This window comes from Hermetia illucens, chromosome 5 (genome assembly GCF_905115235.1).
Source record: "Hermetia illucens chromosome 5, iHerIll2.2.curated.20191125, whole genome shotgun sequence".
Lineage (NCBI taxonomy): Eukaryota > Metazoa > Arthropoda > Insecta > Diptera > Stratiomyidae > Hermetia > Hermetia illucens.
This window is the reverse complement of record NC_051853.1, coordinates 46,237,266-46,250,957: the sequence shown is the minus strand read 5'-3', so window position 1 is coordinate 46,250,957 and position 13,692 is coordinate 46,237,266. Positions and strand designations below refer to the sequence as shown.

Below are 13,692 nucleotides of genomic sequence, written 5' to 3'. Positions count from 1 at the left end.
GTCACACTTTGACGACAATTGCATTGCAGGCTATCCCATGCAGTGGAATTCACTCTGCCAAGATGGCCGACGAGTGGGTTGCCTCAAGGGCATTTAGCTCAACAGTAGAGGAGGAATGCGCGCGTCTTGGGAAGTCGCGGTGGGAGCTGCAGCGGATTTCAGGTAACCGCGAGCGATGGCGCATAAGTGAATAGCTGAATTTCGACTAAACTATCCAATATACTTTGTTTATACTGTGGTCTACCCTTACGCTTTTTTGCTTGTAGGATCATTTTAAGGAGGTTTCTAATAAATTTCGAAAAAAGATTGAGCCAATTCTACCTGGTAATTTACGACTTTTTGGTAAATCTAAGGAGTAGCGGGTAATCGAGGGTGGTTTAACAGTTGAAAATGCTGCACACTAGCGTACCATGAAGAACTAAAATCCGGACCAAAAAATCAGCTAATCGAAACTCAAGGGTTTTTGTGGCATCTTTTGGAATACTGCACTGCCAATGATAATGTCATGTAAGATCCAAAAATTCACAAACCTCACTCATCGCGCTGCATTGAATTGGAACACTCTTTCTTCTTCTAATAATGCTCATCAGGTTGACACAAAATGTCGTAATCGAAATTAAGGCTGAAACTATTATAGCTATAAGAGGAGAAAAGAACCTCGTATTCATTAACAACATTGGTCTGATACCACATTTGTGTTTACTTCTGCGTTGATTATGAAAGCAAGGTATTTAAATATAAGCTATCCGAACCCTGCAGCTATAATTTTGAACTGGAATAGGCGAGCTTTCTAGGATCCATGGATAGCTCTATTCTGATATTTAGATGCTACTTCTTAGTCTTTCAGATTTGAGTGGCCTTCATCTTATTAGGCTTGGGTGCAAAAATCGTAACACTCGTAAAATTGTCTGTAAAATTAGTTGCTTCTCAAAATTAGTACAGTAGATAAGACTCCGAGTTTTAGTCAACAACACGGGTGATAAATAAGAGTGTAGTTATTCTTTGCACAGTAGCTTTCCAGTATCCATACTTAATAATAATGGAGTCATGGTAGAAGCAAAGAATATTTTCATCTAACAATGTAAAACACTAAATAACGTCAAGGAAATTGTATTATCGTTTCTGGGCTCTGCGACCCTGGCTAATTTGTAGATAGTAAAAAGTTCTATAGTCTAACTGGGATTAGGTGTCAAGATTATCAGTTCCTGCGAATTGACTCCGCCTTTTAAACAATGTATTTTGAGACCTAGATTTTATATAGTTGAGCCACTGTTCTGAGAACGAGACATGTTTCACTTTTTGGAGCAAATACTTTGAGCACTCACTCCCATATGTTTCACTCAATATCAGAAATAATTTCAATTTCGGAAAGAACTATTTAATCCCTTTTATTTGATACCCCACGCGACCATGTTGTGTGAAAAAAATTACACCCCTTTTTCGCATGTACGAGGAGCCCCCCTTTCAAACTCAACACAAAATGGCAGGGACACATAGACCACATGTTCTCACCAAATTTCGTGACAACCGGTTCAGTCGCTTTCGAGTAAATCGGGTGTAACAGACAGACAGACAGATATTGAATCGATTTTAATAAGGTTTTGTTTCACACAAAACCTCGAAAGGCAAGCTATTCAGACTGCTCGCTTTTGTCGGAGAATTACGATATTGACTGATAACGGGCTTTGGAAATTGCAATTGCTCACAGTTATCAATGTGTATCAGTGTCAAGTGGAACTAAAGCCCGACAAAGAGATATTAGGACTAAGGACTGAAATTCAATAGGGGTTAGTGTTCCAAGTTATTAAGGGTAGGAGAATTTTTTGAAATAATAGTCCTCTGATAGGGATTAAGCCATTTTGTTCGTTTGTAAGAAGGTAGCATTTTCAATGGCTGAACATTATTGCATACTTTATTCACAGAATAGAATATTTTTCAATTATGTCATCACTCTCAAGTTTAAAATCAAATGCGTAATTTTACGTTTCCGCGAAATGATAGTAAAATTCAATATTCCCTATCTGCTAACAATACACATTTTCGACCAACAAAACGACGAGCATATGCTATTTTGAGTCCTCACTTTTCGTTTTCCTATTTTTCCACATGCAAAGTCCTGACATAAGCAGATCTATCTTTCATCTACATTTTTGCTAGACAATGAATAAATCAAAATCAGATGTTCAGATGGATGCATTGCAATCAGCACAGATAACGATAATGCTGACACCAAAGTTGACAACTCACAGAGACTTAGAGTGCTTACTATCCACTTATCTTGAATATTCCTCTTGACATCAGATTGATAAGATGCAACCATTCGAAACAGCTAGTAATCATTCAGGCACCACATCTATGAACAAATTAGCAGAAAATGATTTATCTTCTCCGTACACGTGCCCAAACATAGTTCACTTCCCATGTCCGATGAAACAAACGACTTCATGCTATTCGGCATCAAAGGAAATTATATCGAGATTCCCAAGCCGCTTCAGATAATTCTTGGCATGTTAAACATCGTGACGAACACTCCCTCAAAAAAAAAAATCTACTCAGTAGTCAGATACATGCCATGACAAGACTTGGATGCAAGTAGACATTGTACATACATAGATATGTCTGTAGTATCAGCTCACTTGGCATTGGCACTGATTTTGACAAACATTGGATGCTTGCAGCCTCTGCCATGGTCCTTTCCACCTTGCCGTGAGTATCTGAGTTTTACATGACCAAAACTATGACTCGGGCATAGTTGAACAACAAGATAGATTTGTTTATTCGTAGCATAGATTATACAATTAGTGATTGGCATGATGAAGATATAGTGGCTGGGAAGGCTTCGAGTTACCATGCGTAGAGTTTTTCGTGTGGATGAAATTGCATCCTCTGCCTACATGGCATGTCACTCCTAAAATAACTTGGTGGTATTACCTCATTGACGTGGTGAATGACAAAATTTCATGGTCATGGTTGAAGTCTTTACCTAAATATTAATATGTGGCATATTAAATCTATGGGTTCGGTTAGTACTTTTCAGGGCTACTTTGACTTCTATTATGCGAAAGCTCGTGAAATAGGGGCTAGTATGTTGGAGGTTACGTTATCACAGGTCCCAATAAAAATTGAAACGGGACATTCTCCCATCAAATGGAATGGAATTGAAAATTTTAACTGTCGCTTCACAGGATAATCTCACTTTGCTTGCCATAATCTTACGCAAAAGCTTTATCTGTGGGCTACTAGGGGATGTAAACATATAGTGTATGAGAATAAGATAAGCTTCGAAACGACCAAAGGAAAAAAGCACCCAGGTGCGATGCAAGTACGTATGAATTTCACCGGTAAACCATACGTCATCTAAACTACCTGTATCGACATCCTGGCTTCGTACAAATTGCCCTATATTGAAGAGTTGCAGGCAAGAATTTTGACGGTATCGTCTCATCCCGTCTCTCTACTGATTCCGGGGTAATTTAATGAACAGATATACGAAATAGTTTGATTTTTGGATTTCATCCTTTGATCTAAAGGACAGACGGTCCACATTCAACTTATGCAAAAGTTTGATTGCAGGACATCAAATGCGAGATATCAGAGAAAAGCGACTCATCGGAAGCCCTCATCCAGAAAACTAAGGATAAAAAAAATGGTCAAAAATTGAAATTCATCAAGTTTTTGCGGATGTCAGAAGCGGCGTCGGAAACTTGAAATAAAAAAACAAAAAAACAATTATGTAAATTATATAAAATTATTGTGGACCCATAGACGCGAAAAAGGTTCAAAATTGTGACGAATTGGTTTGTTATTATTATTATTTTCATAAAAACGCTAACAGAATCATCCCCAATAAAACTCGATTTGTTTCAGCAATTTTCAATGTTAAGCCATTTATATTTTGGAGTACTTCTTACTTGGTTGTCCGCACACACCAAGATGTGCTTCAACTCCCGACAGGTCTTTCCAAAAACCTTGCACTCCTCCTCAAATGTCATTTGGATTAATCATAAACATATTCGATATAACACGAGACTAAACTATATGACACTATGACTACCATTGAGACACACACTGAATTCAAAAACAGCTAGAAGTCTCGAGGTTTGACAGAAGGAGGCAGCCATTTTCCACAGATTTCAAATATTATTTATCTTCGCCTTCTGAGGACGTCGCCCAGCTCAGTATCGATTTCTAAATATTCACTGAATTCTAAACGTCACTTAAGATCAATCTTCCAACAGCTAGCCCTAATGAGAGTTACGATTCATCGATGCCCTTTTAAGTCATCGAATTGGGCAGTAATGCGCCGCAGGATTTCTTTCAGATTTTTCATTTTTGTAGAGATTAGGTAACGCAAGTTTAGGGATTTTTATTTGCCACCATCCCTCGCTCTTCAGAAAAATGTTTTGCCATTCACCCACGTAAGTCTCAAGGAAAGTTTCATCTCCAAATCGAGTTCGAATTCGAATCAAAGTTTCTGAAAATCCCCGTTTATATTTGACTACGGTGGATATAAGCGGTTGTTGATTTTCTGGAAGTGTTTTTGTGGGGGTGAAAACAATATATAATGGAGTTTTCTAAAGTGAAACCCGGTCAGGAGGCCAGGAACGCGAAACTCACGCCTCAATCACACCACAATCAAAACGCACCCTCTGTAATGGAGTTTGAAATGTAATCAATCTTCAAATATGACCTGGAAACACGACATGAGTTCCTCTCATTTGCAAACTTTTTTTTGGGTTTCACCTGAATACATAACAAGAATATTGACATTGGACAGCCCAAAATTTCTTTCGGGTTGCTACATACAAAGGAATCTATTCTATTTTCTGTAAAAATACAAATAACAAGTAGCAAAATAATTGCTCAGGAATCTGCAACATAGTTTCAACATGATTTTTTTCCTGAGGCAGGATGTAATCTCGCCTATTTTGACCCTGTAGTTTGATCGTCGCATGGATCAACCCAACCAAAACCACCATAGTACCATTCACTAGAAGGCGATCACCTGAAAGCCATAACATTACATGATATGGAGGTGAAACGAGAAACAGAGGTCAAATATTTGGAAATCACGCTAGACCAAAAATTACTCTGGAAGACACATGTTGGAAACACTTGTCGGAAAGCCACGAGGGCTCTGATGACTTGCAGATCCATAGCAGGAAAAAAATGGGGTTGCAGCCCGAAGATACTACTTTGGATATATACTGCAATAGTAAGGCCAATGATTACCTATGGAGCGGTAATCTGGGCAGAAAGAACCCAACTCAGCACACAAGGCAGGGAATTACATAAGCTCCAAAGGCTGGCTTGCGTGTGTATCAGTGGGGCAATGAGGACATGCCGAACGGCATCCGTGGAGGTCCTTCTGGGATTAACCCCTCTCCATCTGCACATACAGATGCAGGCAAGGAGATCAATATTCAGGATGGCCGGTAGTATGAGTGAGGCGGGGGGCTGCCTAAATCGAAGGAAGATTGATATCCTTTCTAGGCGGTATCCCGAATTACTGATACCGAGGGACAACATGACAACGAGGTTTCACTTCGATAAGAAGTTTGAAACACGTTGGAGTAACAAGGCAAACTGGGAGAGCGTGGCTGCGACATACGGCTTAAACCACCAACTGATTACTTGGTACACTGACGGATCCCTCACAGCAGAGGGAGCGGGTGCCGGTGTCATTGGTCCAAGGAAAATGTACCTTGAGCCAATGGGCAGGTACACTAGCATTTTCCAGGCGGAAATGTACGCCATAGACAAATGTGCCTCCTTTAATCTGCAAAAGAACTACAGGGGGCAGAACATAGCTATTCTCACCGATAGCCAAGCAGCGATCAAGGCACTTAGGTCCAACCAGGTGAACTCTAAACTGGTATGGGAATGCCTTGAGAGATTGAATACACTCGGCTCGTCCAACAAGGTTTGGATACTTTGGGTTCCAGGCCATGCTGGGTTGGAAGGCAACGAAGCTGCGGATGAACTAGCCAAGAAGAGAGCAGGGATGCCTTTACACGGGCCAGAACCCTTCTGTGGAATCGGAAACGGTTTCATGGCTACGGGGCCTACCAGGGATGGAGCAGTCCAAGGTGCTTATTGGGGGATACGAACCCATGCGTACAAAGGATAGCTTAAACCTCACCAAAAAGACCTCCGAATCATAGTGGGAATTCTCACTGGTCATTGTCGGCTGAACTATCACCTAGGGAAACTAGGGATATATACGGACACTGCCTGCAGGTTTTGTGCGGAGGAGGACGAAACCTCTATACTGTCCTGGGACAGTGTCCGACACTTGTGCAAAGTAGGTCGAGACATCTGGGAGAACACTTAATACCAGATGCAAAGCTGAAACATCTGGAAGTGGGGAACATACTAAAGTTCCTAACGGTTACAGGCCTGCTTGAGATACTATGATCAATAGGTACACTATAACCAGAAAAAGGGGCACAATAGTTCTTCAAGGAGGCGATGCGACTTTCCCTTAACAGAATAATAATAATTGATCGTCGCAACGGCTTTTGCTTGAAATATTTATCGCCAACTACTACTCCTCTATAGCTAGAACGCTATTCTCAGAAATATTTGCAATAAAGGTTGTGCCCTGTGAGTTGGGGCTTAACAATACATTCAAAGTCTTTTCTGCTTGTCCACTAAAAGTAATCGAAATTTGTCGTCAACGTCAACAATGCCTCGAATAGGGACTGACCTCAGGGCAATGACTTTTAGCTATCGAAGACAGACTATGATTGGCTCCTGAAATTTGTGCGCACTCCCTGGCAATAGTTATGAGGGTCCTGAGAATGCGAATCCGGTGTCGGATTGCTTCTGACGGCAGCCGCGAGGCATGCGCTCCTGACATGGTTGCTTTTCTGGTCTCTGATAGACTTCTAACTGCAAGATTCCGGTTCAGATTAAGGAGCATCAAATTGTCCAATACTATGCACCAACGGAGACTTCGCTTTTTAGTGGAGAAGAATCTTTTTTTTGAGCAATTAAACGTAGTTCAAAGAAGGCTTACTAAAGGTGATATTGTGATCGTGTTGGGTAATCAGAATACCAAGGTGGGATCTGACAATACCTTGCCCAGACATATGATGGGGAAACACGCATTTTGTCGACCATAACGATAATGGATAATGGATAATGCTGAGAGGTACGTGGATTTCTGCAACTTCCACCGCCTCGTCATTGGTGGCACATTGTTCGAGCACAGAGAGGCGCTGAGATCGGCTTCGAAAAGGATTACCATCTGATTGCCGCTTACGTTCGCTTGCGTATTGTGTTCGCCACTTCTCGCAGCGTTGGGGAGTTCGACCTCCCTAGTTCAACATCGACCGCTTGTATGACCCAGCTGTCGCTCCAGATCTATCTTGCTGATCGAATGGCGGATAAAACTAGAATATCGATGAGCACTGGGCCGCCATTAAAAATTCTGTTTTCTCGGGTGCTACACAGGTCGTCGGCCATGTCCCCAAGGGGCGTCATAAGATCTGCTATTGCGTTGATCAGGTAAGCGGAGGATGTCGCAGATTCCAACGATTTCAGAAATGTATATCGCATTACGAAAGCGCGATGTGAAGGACGCCAACGGTCGACTTCTCATCGAAGATGATGAACAACTGGACAGGTGGAAAGATCATTTCACCACGGTCCTTAACCATATCACACCCGGTGCGGTTCCTCCTCTTGTGGATAAAATGGCTAGTCTTCGTAACATGCGGATATGGACTGTTCCTCAAAGCAGAAGGGAATCATTTGGGCCATCCCATCAATGCCCTCAAATGGAGTAAAACCGCTAGGCTTAACGGTCTCTCCCCAGAGTTGTTTACCACTACTTCTACAGTCACTGCAGATCTGCTACTTCCACCCGTACGAAAATATTGGGAATCGGCGACCTTTTGCAGAGAGTGGAAGAAGGGGATGATGCGTGCTCCTTGCCGTTGCAAAGGTAATAGCTAAAATAATCCTGGAAAGCATCAAAAACATCTCGAAATCTTGAACAACGGAGGGCATGCTGGTTTCCGCTCCGGATCCTTCTGCATAGACCACATAGACGTCTGCTTCACCTGCTCTTTATCCATTTCGAGAAAGCTTTCGATAGCGTGAACCGGGAGTGTATCTGGAGTACTCTACACAGGAGAGGCATTCCGGAGAAACTAATAGCCATTATCAGAACGACATATGATGACCCAAAATCTCGCGTGCTGCACCGAAGTAAAATCTGGAGGACGTGGAGGAATTCAATGGACTATGACATCTTTCCTCAAACACCTCGGCTACGATGATAACATTTGTTTGCTCTCACCGGTTCATCTACTTTGGCCAAATGACCTTGGATTTAGAAAGAAAGGCAAGTTGAGTTGGAGTTGGAAGATAAATACCAATAAAACCAAGGTTCTCAGTCTGGCGGATCATCGCACTCTCCCTATCTGCATTAATGGGCAGAGCATCGAAGGCGTCGATCAATTTGTATATCTAGGAAGTGTGACCAGTATTAGATCCGTTTTCACTACCTTTTCTAAAATCTTGATATGCAGTTATCTCAATACCAAGATCAAGTGTTCTATACTAATGTTCTTGTTGTGATTCTATATGGGAGTAGCACACGGAAATTGATCTCCACTGCTACTCAAAAGCTTCAGAATTGGGGTATGGCGTCCTGATACTATTACAAACAACGAACTTGTTCGGCGCACGATGATGTTACGATGTTTTGTCCTAGAGTTGCCCATGCCATTTTCTGGCTTGGCATAAATAGGCCATGCAAATAGGATTAAGGGGACTAACCACTGGAAAAAACCATCAGGAATCGAGTGAAACTTACCAGGAAACTAAAGGATGTGGAGTTTACGATACCGGATGAACGGCTAGTGTCATTCGGCGTGGAAGTCCTTGTTTCCAAGCAACTAGGTGAAGGGGGCGCTTCTTTATCGGGAGGGGCGTGGAAACGAGACACCGGGATGCTTAGGAAACTTACGGGGATATGCATGTTTGAGATCTTCTTGGTTTTTACGTTATAGTTCAACAAATGAACCAGAGGAGTGGCAACCAGAAATAATAGTAAGTCACATATTCATCGATAGGATCGAGAATGATCTATATTCCGAAAGGCTGCTCCCTAAAATCTGGACATGGTATGTAGATGACATTTTCATCATTGTCAATATGTACATAAGGTATGTAAGGTACGTCGTAGCTTAAGATTTACAATGGAGATCTCCCATTTCTAGATTTAAGAATTATTAAAGGGAGGAGAGGGAGGTGATCTCTTTTGATATTGATAGAAAACCTACACATATACAGCGAACGATTCCGAAACGTCATTCACATAAAATGGCTCCTTTCCATGTAATGATCTACAGATTATTCTTCGTGCTCGTCAGTGCTGAAAGAATTATGAAGGAAAAAGAGTACATCATCGACTCTGGGGCCAAAAACGTGTTCCAACCTTTGATTTTTTGAAAGTCTCATGAGGAAAAAGGCGAAACTCCAAGAAATGCGGGCACTGACATTCCTCCTCAACAACTTAAAAACTTAAAAGGGAAAAGAAAATAGTGGTCATACACTCTGCGGCTTCGTCGAAGCTTAAAAGAACGATGAAAGGGATTAACATCGGCATGGTGTCATCGAGTAGGATGTATCATTTTAAAAGCAGGGGATCCTAGCCTGATCACAAAATTAAGGGACGAATCTAGCGTAACGTTCCAGATTACAAGAAGATCTATGTAGGAGAAACGAGAAGACAGGTTTAAGTAAGCGGAGTAGAGCACGAGAGAGGAGCGGAAACGGTAAGGAAGAACGCAACACTGAAATCTGTGATATCACAGTACATCCTAGAGTAAGGATACAGTATCACGTGGGTCAACGTTAACTTTGTTAAGAAATGCGGGAACGGTTGGAAGTTAGACGGGCAAGAGAGCTTGCCGATGTGATGGGGACCAAAGGGCCACAGAATAAACCACAACCTACAAGCGAAGCTTCTGCGAGAGGTGCCAAATAAGGCATCAGTCACCCAAATCCCGATGTCTAAAACTTGATATTTAAACAACCTTAGGTGGGGGGATACAACTGGTGCCCGAAATACGTATTTACCAATAAAAAAACATATCCCGTTTTAGGAAAAAAATAAGTCTCTTTTTATTTTTGATTTCAGCGAAAGTGTGGATAAAATCGACGAAATTAAAAACGATTTTCAAGAAATTGATTTTAAGTTCCTTTTTGACAACAATGGTATTATTTGAATGTCGATCTCTGCAGCCATTTTTCCCACGACACGACAAAAATTAAGGGGGTCATCCCGTGTGTCGGATCCAAGGAAACGATTTTTTTGGCATCAATTGTATCTAGATATAGTGTAAAATATTTGTGCAAAGTGATTTTCTGGTATTCCGAGTCATTCGGAAATTATAGTGTTAACAAGGTAAAGCATAGTATGTCAGGATTACGTCGATCGCCATACTGAAGCGCAAATTTACTGATCAGAATGACCTTTGAATGACTTTGCTAAAGGGGGAAAACTGAAGCCAAGAGCTTACATGTGTTTTTGAAAGAAACGGAAGGTTTATGGACCAAGTATAGTAGATTAATGGTCACTTAGGATTTTATGATTAATAATCACATTAAAATTTTTAAATGCGTTTTCCTCGAAACGACATATTCAAAATCGGGTGCTACCCAAAATCTATCTAACGAAATCCTTTGAAATGTTGACAACTTGTTCTGAACACCTTTCTACGGTTCACAAACTAGGATAATTGTATATTAAAGAGGACCCGAAAACCACCAAAATCCAAAAAAAAAGTTTACCAAGGCAATCCTACTTTGCGAACCGTTCTATAGTCCACACGATAAATTTCCGTTTAGTTTTCTCTTTAAGATGAGCAGGTACCCGAAAGACACCCGTTTTGGAGATGGGTGTATAAGTTGCTCTTTATGATGAACACACTCAAGATATTATCAAGAATATGATGAAAAACTCGCATTCCTATCTCTATCTAGTTCCTCACAAAAAATCCCAAAAAAGCGAAAAAAAGTTTTCACTCAGGATGACCCCTTAAGTGAATTCCTTCATTGACCAGTTTTCGTTTCGCCAGGGTGCTGGCGGTACGTAGTTTTCGTTTCTAAGCGGGGCCATTGTACTGCCAAATTCCTATCCACGGAAACAATTCAACTGGAATAAAAAGGGGACTGAGTTCCCCGTTCTGGCACGCCCAAAAGGCCTACCTGCATAGTTAATCTGTACAGGTAAACCAAAGAAGGACCTGTTTGTCAATTTTTCTTGCCAGTCAGTCAAGGTTTGGGGGTATTGCCAATAGGTGGCACATGTCCTTCTTTTAAGGGGGTCATCTCGTGTGAAGGCCGTTTTTTTCGCTTTTTTAGATTTTTTTTGTGAAGAACTGGATACGTTGTGGATAAAATCCGGCTCAATAGGTTACGGTGGGCGGGTCACTTAATCCGTATGGATGAGGATGATTCCACCCGGAAAGTCTATAAGGGCAATATCTATGGTAGAAAAAGAAGACGAAGTAGACTCTGCCTGAGATGAAGTGATGGCGTAGGTCAGGACACCAGACAGCTTTTAGGGATATCGAATTGGTGGACCTCAGCGCAAAACCGAGATGTCTGGAGTTCCTTATTAAGGCAGGCCTAGACCGAATACCGGTTGTTGCACCGTTGATGATGATAAACTTGAGGACACAAATCTTTGCGAAAGCATCACAGAATCAGTTTTAATAATCATTGAGAGGGTAGCGTAGTGGTTTTCTCCAACTTTAAGCCGCGAATCTATAATTAAATAATTCAACGTAATTTCTGATGGCGTGAATTTTTTTCTCAATTGTTTGGCAACCCCAGAATCCACCGTGTGTAAATTTACTTTTGGGAAAATTGAGTGCAATTAGTGACGTACTGGCTACTAATAGAGACAAAGCGCCACTCGATCTATTCTGCTTCCCAATGCTATCTTTAACCATTTCATGAATGAAATATTATGTAATCTACATAATCAATTAGCCCATCAGAGTGCTGTTGGCTGATAAATTCTGATAGGTATAGGTCAGTCCGAAAGAGTGATTACGGTCTCCAATGCTTTATTTTACATAATGTACTTCTAGACGATGCTAGCTTAAAACATGTATTTAGATTTGTAAATGCATTCGCCGTCGAAAAGGAAACTTTTGAACAATTGATTTTTTGCTTGGTTACTTTCGAGAGCTGGGTTCTTGCTTTCAATTTACAAACAATTTTGCTTTTGACAAGACGCTTCTTTTTCAATATTTTCTTTTTCTTGCCAACTGGTGATTTTCTTGATTTATCTGTTTTCTGTTTATTTCGCTTCTTGAATTTAACACTATCTCTGAACCGTGCGTTTTTCCTTTGAACTGTGAGTTTTTTCTTAAAAGTTTTTCGAACCTTGCGCTTACGCCTCTTAACTAATTTAGTCTTCGATTTTTCCGTTTTCTTCTGGGAATTATTAGACAATAGAGATATTATTACCTTTTTCTCATCCTTTCGTTGAATAATTGTTAGAACTGGAGAACAAGGTGGTACCTTTAACGGTTGGCAACATGGCCCTTCCAGGTCGGAACAATTCTCAGCCTTCCCTTCATTATCAGAGCTACTCGAACTTGTATCACCTTCATCACTGTAAAAGTTAAAGATTGTATGAATTGTAATGACTGTCAACATAGGAAAAAATCTATGAAAATGAGGAGGAGCGCTTTGAATGATGAAAAAATAAATAATTGTTAGCAAAATGAGGGTGAATACTATGTTAATTTTTTTTCTGTAATACATATTGAGGCGCTGGTGGAAAAGACTATGCATCTCTAAAAATCTATAAGAGAAATGTAATAACTGATAAAAGTACATCTCCTGAAATAGAAGATATTTAAATGAAAATCAGTATCTAAGATTAATGATTGATACCGAAAGAAGCCTGCAACTAAAGGGTGAAGGGAAGGAACAATCTAGGCCATTTACTTTTTAAAAACTACATGTTTCATATGTTCCTTGCGAATAGGTTTCAAATGGCCCATCCTAATGATCAGATTTGCGGATGCTGCGATCCATTCACGGTGAATGTGGTTCCGTTTGCTTGAAAGCGTTTGATGCGCACTTCCAAATGGTATGGGTATAAGGGCATTCCGAGCGTTTAACTGTCATGGGATATTCCCTGAAATTATAATCACTTCTATGACTTCGTCTCTTCTAGAACTGCATAGTTTCGAATTGTCATTCAACACTTTTCCCACTGACAAAATGACAAATTGACTCTCCGATCGCGAAGATTTGTGTCCTGGCGGACCATATGCTAGTATAGTCCGCTGCTAGCATTGCACGAATAGGCGGCCTTGTCTAACTATGTTTCTTCGCGATGGCCACTAGATTCTAGCTTGGAATCCACTGCTCTCAAGTTGGGTGTAGCGATTACCAGCCATAGTACTCCTAACCAGAAACCGTCAACGGGGGTTCCCTCAAAAGCACAAAAGCGGACAAGACTGTCACCGAAAACCAACTAAGAAGCGAAGGTGCACCGTTGCCCTGGTCAAGAACTAATACTGGAAGCCCATGCATATTCTCAGCAAGACTGCTCAAAATAAGAATCCAGGTACTGTCGACGACCGGAATGAAAAGGACTTCGCTAAATACCAGGCGATTGTTGAGGAATATAACAGCGAACGCCTGGCA

At 41.0% G+C, this 13,692-nt stretch overlaps 2 protein-coding genes across 8 annotated transcripts in view; one reads left to right on the top strand and one right to left on the bottom strand.

The window, feature by feature from the left end:
* Positions 1-13,692, top strand: part of LOC119656544 (glutamine-dependent NAD(+) synthetase) — a 222,357-nt gene that overhangs the window by 19,262 nt on the left and 189,403 nt on the right. The gene's annotated exons all lie outside the window — the stretch shown is intronic.
* Positions 1-13,692, bottom strand: part of LOC119656542 (cytosolic carboxypeptidase Nna1) — a 183,480-nt gene that overhangs the window by 6,717 nt on the left and 163,071 nt on the right. For all 6 annotated transcript variants that reach the window (XM_038062898.1, XM_038062896.1, XM_038062895.1 and 3 more), the window contains one exon: positions 12,499-12,646. In XM_038062898.1, coding sequence (XP_037918826.1) covers positions 12,499-12,646 — 148 coding nt within the window. The remainder of the gene's footprint in view (positions 1-12,498; positions 12,647-13,692) is intronic.